Below are 6,038 nucleotides of genomic sequence, written 5' to 3'. Positions count from 1 at the left end.
GAATTTTTCTTTACAAATTGTTGTTAATAAAGTAGTATAATTAGTTAATTAAAATATTGGTTTAATAAACAATCTAAACAGTAAGTGTTATTGTATTGTATGGAAGTGTTATGTATGGAATACAATACATATATTTCCAGTTTGTGTACTCTCATGGAAATTAGAGAGAAAGAGAGAGAGAGATTAGCCAGTTGGATAACTGTTTTCCTAATTAGATATTCTTGCAAACAGAATAACATGGTTATAATTTGCAAAACTGGTAATTTATTGATAGCTTTTACAATGTTTCAAGCCAGTTTGTTACATAATGACAATTTTTTCATGTCTATGATAAACTTACTGTCATGTATTTATAACTTTCAACTCTGTACTATTAAGATAATAGTGCTTTTGGTTGAAGAAGTTTACTTTTTAATAATGATTAAATCAATAGGATGACTATCACGCCAAAATACTGTATAATAAAATAAAGAAGATACTGATGTCGACATTACGTGATTAAATATTTCTCAGGACCACTTTGGTTTTATCATCAGATTTATTTTTTCCTTTTACTATTTTGTTGGCACCAAGAGGAATCACTGTCAATCATTGCTAAGAATTATACACAGTATTTATTTTATGAGTTAAATTTCAAATCATGTATAACATAGGAAAAAATGCAACTAATTACTAGAACATTATATGAAAAATTATGTAGAAAAGTATTTAAAATTGAGTTAATAATCTAGCAATACTATGAATTATTTATAACTGATAAACTGGAAATATCTAAAAAAAACAATTTTCTATTTTAATAAAAATTAGTTGTAAACCAGTAGTAAATGAAACTGAAGTGACCATCAATTCATACATGACTTTGTTTTTGTAATATATAGTAGTGATGATGATTGACTTATTTTTTAAAATCCAAAACATGTATTCAGGAAAAGTATACAACTTTGTAAGATAGGATATTTCAAAATCATTTATATATTTACATAAATTAATAACTTATTTTATATTTAAATTACCTTGAAAAATTTTGCATCTGTTACTGGATATTTATGGTTTAAATATAAAATACAACTATTTAACATATATGATACATATTTATTTGTATATATTTCAGTATATGTCTTTTATCATTTACAAGAAATTTCTTTTAAGCTATTTATTACAAGATATATTTTTAACAATGTATTCAAAAATTTACATTGTATTGACATAATAAATTACAAAATTTTATATAAATTACTATTTTATTTTCTTTATGCTGCTTACATGGAAAGAAAAAATTTGCTCAAGTATTGGTAGGTAATTCTAAAATCGATTGATTCTAAAATTATTTTAGCTTGCTTTATATTGAATATACTTATCATGAACAATAATTTTTTGCAAAATACTTTTTAACAATGAAGGAAATGAAGCCAAACTTCATTATGAAATTAACTTAATTTCTAGACAGTTAAAATCCCTAGAAACATTTCAAATATAAAATTTATTTGCACTGGATCAACATTTCTTAAATTTTATGAACTTACAGACTTCACAATGAGATAGATTTTGGCTGATTTTCCACGTTTACTTTTATGTGATTTAGATTTCTAGTTAATATATTTAATTAATATATGATAAAGAAAACATTTAACATAAATACACATAATATTTTTAATTTTTGGTTGTTTGATTTTTGTGATTTTATTTTTTGAGAATTTTTCTGTTAATGTTGAAGAAATAATTTTAAAATTTACTGATGGACCTTGACTATCAGCTTGCTATCTCTTGGGGATTTGTGAATTACAGTTTAAGAATTTCTGCAAAAGCGATATAGTTTTTATATCTGGTGACTATCAGCAGTTAAAGATTGAAAAAACAATTCTCTGTTAATGGATTTGAATTATTTATTTTTGGAATATCAACTCAATACTCTATCAAGTGTCCAATTCAGGTCCAATTGCTGAGAAATATGATAATTTAAAATAAGACAATTTTAAGTTTTCATCAATCTGTTGTGAAAATTCAATAATGCTGAATTTGGATTCATAAGTAATTGCCTAATAGAAATTTGAATAAAAAAAGGATTAAGACAGGATATATAAAATAGGACTTAAAAAGTATTTTATAAATTTAAAATTTTCAATTATTATTGTTTACTGTTTTAATGTTTTATTTTTTTACAAAAACATTTATTATTAATGCTTGAGCAAGCAGGAAAAAAAGCCATTTAATAAATTTAATAAATAAAAATTAACAATAAAAATAAAATTGATTTCATGCAAAGATTGCAATACATTCTCAGTGTGCTTTCTGATTTATTTGAACATGGTTGACTACTTGCTTATTTCTACAAATTGTTGTTAATAAAGTATTATAATTAGTTAATTAAAGTATTGGTTTAATAAACAATCTAAACAGTAAGTGTTATTGTATTGTATGGAAGTGTTATGTATGGAATACAATACATATATTTCCAGTTTGTGTACTCTCATGGAAATTAGAGAGAAAGAGAGANAAATATAGAAATTGTTAAATGTCATGTAAAAGGCTCTGACTTGTCCAACTTTTCTTATTTTTTATTAGCATATCCTACTTTTTGTTAGCATGCTCTACTTTTCCTACTTTTTGAGTGTTAAATTTTGGTTAAATATATATATTTTTTCCCATTTATTATTCTAGACTGGATCAAAAATTCTTTGTAGACAAGTGTTTTCAAAATACTATAGCTGTTTTTCATTTTAGTTTTTTACTGTATATATTCATAGAAATACATCAACTGTAGATTGTGACATGAATAATAGGAATTTTAAAGTCAATCAAATTAGATTGTTGGGTTGTGTTGAAAGAATGCACCCAGACTGGCTGTCAAACCCAAACAATGCAATAAACTCAAGGACAGCCACAAGAAAAGTTGGTTGAATAAAACAGAAAACCTAACACTATTAAGAATATTCAACTGGAGATTTATTGTGGCAGACAGAAAGAGCTGGAGAAAGAATGTCTGCAGCATAGAACCTCAAAAGCTCATAATGCTAGCTAGGTGATGATGATGATGATGATAGGAATTTTTCTTTTAAATCTTAAAGAAATTGTCGTTCTGTTGACAAATCTTGGCTCCTTGATTTGTTTTATTTATGGTAAACAATACTTTCTTCATTTATAAATACAAATAATAAGCTGATTGCTATTATAATGTGACAAATGTTGACTATTTTTATCTTTCAGTTCCAAGACTTCTAGAAAATTTGCATACTTGCTAGTTTTGTTCACTTTACTTCCAGAGGTAAAATTTGACAATAGCAGATCAATCAGGCACTTATTATTGTCTGAGGAATAATTAGGAAATTAAAACTGGTTACTTAAAAGGGGTATAAGAGCATGTGAGGAAAATTAAAATGTTTACTTATGGGAATTATTTGCTTAAATAAGATGTTCACTTATATGAGGATCAAAATTAACAAAACAACTTATGGCATTTTTCAAGGGGAATTTTCTGACTTTGTACTGAAGCAAGAAGTTTACTTTACTTGTTTTTATTTCTTTTTACAAAAGTTTTTGCAATGTATAGTGGATTATTGCTGGATGATTGGTTTCAAGAAGGAATGATGGAACCCCACATACTATAAGTAAAGCATGTAATTTTATGAATGTTTTACTAATGCTGTGTGTTTTATAAAATTTGTACTAAATAAATATTTAAATATTTATTTATATATTTTTAAATATTTTATAAGTTACTTTATAATTACAATATTTGATGGCTTACAAGACATACTTGCTCTGTATCAGAAGATGAATGTGGCAGTATAGCACATGATAATGATGATCATGTCAGTAATGAGTCTGATAAAATAAATTTTATTTCTTCTTTTAACTGAAGATTATGAATCAATACATGATTTGATGCAATGAAATTTTACTGTGTCTTAGAATTAGAATTAGAATTAACTAAAAGGCAACAAATCTCATATTTTCTTACAAAATATGATGGCTCAATGTAAATAGTAATACCAGAGCATTGATTTAAATAAAATCTAAGCAATGTGTCAATTTTTTCTTAATAGACATATTACATTTTTCATCAGATCTTATTTGGAAACTACGGAAAGGAATAAAAATTACATTAAAAATTAGAAAAGAAGTTAAAATTAAAGAAAAAATTTAAGAATTGAAAGTCAGTGGAACTTTTAACATATATTTCTAAAAAAATAGAATGAATTACTGTGATTAATATATTATGAAATGGAGACTAAAAACAGTAGGGACTATACAAACTGCATATAATCAAGATTTGATAATGAATAAGACAAGATATTTGTCATTAGGAAGATTGCAATGACAGAAAAATTTGTTTGTTTGAGAAGAAAAATGACAGAATTTAATAATCATCCAACCATCAGCCAAATTAATCGGGCAGAAATTATGCTATTAGGCATATTTGGTGAAATGATTATTAATACATTGGATTTTTGAGATGTTTATATAGACAGAAGAATTTGTTGAAGAATTAATTTGTTTAAGCAAATTTACTATTAATTTTTATATATCTTTCAGCATTATTTATAACTCAATGTGTAACTCTAATTGTAAATTTTAAAATCAGTTTCTAAATGAGAAATGATAAAATTGATTAATACTAATAAACTTTAATACTTTGCAAAGAAAGAATATATGAGAACTTAGATTTGGAGATTATAATCTTATGTGGTTCTTCATTCTAACTGTAATCTTACATTAATATTCAGTGATATGTATACAGAAACTGAAAATTGTATAGAAAGGAAGATTAATTTTATTAGTCAGATTTATGAGTTTCAAATTCTAATTGAAAAAAAATTGGACTAGTAATTTCTTTATTATATTATATATTATGCTTGAAAGGATTGCCTGTACTTGAGTTGCACACAAGTCTAATTAAAAATATATACAAATCCAATGAAAAACATATTATTCATCAGTCTTACAATTATATTCAATAAAAATATTCAAAACTAAAATTTTTATACATGTTTATTTAAAATTTAGTTTTTTTTATTTTCATGTAAAGCATTTAAGCTAATTACTTATCGTTTTGATAATTAAATCTCTTAAATATATCAATATATTATTAAGGTTTATTATTTCATAAAATCAATTCAAATTATTAAATGAAGAAATTGTTTTTGGGTTAGGCATGCTTTTGAAGAAGAAATTAAACTGCAATATTATATTAATTGTTAAATGACTTTTTGTATAAAAATTTATTTTAAATATTTTTATATAAAATAATTTATGCTAATTTTTAAACAAACTTATCTTGGTAAATGGAATGTCAAATATAAACTTAATAATAAATAACTTCACTTATTTACACATTTTATTTAAGAAACACTATATTTTTTATAATAATAAATTTCTTGCATTAATAGTTTGTATAAAATTTTAATTTTTAGGAACAAGAAATGGAAAAACAGAGATTATTATTCCAACAAGCTAGATTAGCAGATAGAGGGGTGGCTGAAATGACACTTCTATTTATTTCAGCTTGCAAAGGTATGTATAATTGAATAAGCTTATTTTAACTATTATAGAAATGAATAAATTTCACATTTATTTCATTAAATTTAAAAATTTTAAATACTGCAAATAATAAAATAAAATTATTAGGTTGTTTGGAAAGTAAGTTTGTTTTTATACCACTAGATGGATTAATCGTATTTTTTCCGCCATTTTTATTCTAAATCGTATTATCTATATATATTTTGACAGCTAGCATTTTAAGGCTTATTTGTAAAAAATTTTGTTTGATTTTGTGCAATTGTTTATTTTTTGTGTCCCATCAAACATGGAAGATCGAAAGCATCATTTTTGGCATATTTTGCTTTTTTATTACCAAAAAATCAAAATGCTGTTCAAGCAAGGAAACAATTGAGGTACATGTATGGAGATGGTGTGTTGACAGAATGACAGTGCCAAAACTGGTTTACAAAATTTCGTTCTGGCAATTTCAATATTGAAGATGCACCACGTTCTGGATGGCCAGTTGAAGCCAATGAAAACAAAATAAAGGTACTGATTGA

General features: G+C 24.5%; 1 protein-coding gene across 1 annotated transcript in view; it reads left to right on the top strand.

Annotated features, from left to right (window-relative positions):
- Nucleotides 1–6,038, top strand: part of LOC111622781 (ryanodine receptor-like) — a 420,607-nt gene that overhangs the window by 385,815 nt on the left and 28,754 nt on the right. The window contains exons 101-102 of the mRNA XM_023365203.1: nucleotides 1,263–1,292; nucleotides 5,412–5,511. Coding sequence (XP_023220971.1) covers nucleotides 1,263–1,292; nucleotides 5,412–5,511 — 130 coding nt within the window. The remainder of the gene's footprint in view (nucleotides 1–1,262; nucleotides 1,293–5,411; nucleotides 5,512–6,038) is intronic.

The sequence above is a fragment of the Centruroides sculpturatus genome, unplaced genomic scaffold, assembly GCF_000671375.1.
Source record: "Centruroides sculpturatus isolate CEXI.00-Female unplaced genomic scaffold, Cexi_2.0 scaffold157, whole genome shotgun sequence".
Taxonomy (NCBI): Eukaryota; Metazoa; Arthropoda; class Arachnida; order Scorpiones; family Buthidae; genus Centruroides; species Centruroides sculpturatus.
This window is presented reverse-complemented; position numbering and strand designations above follow the sequence as displayed.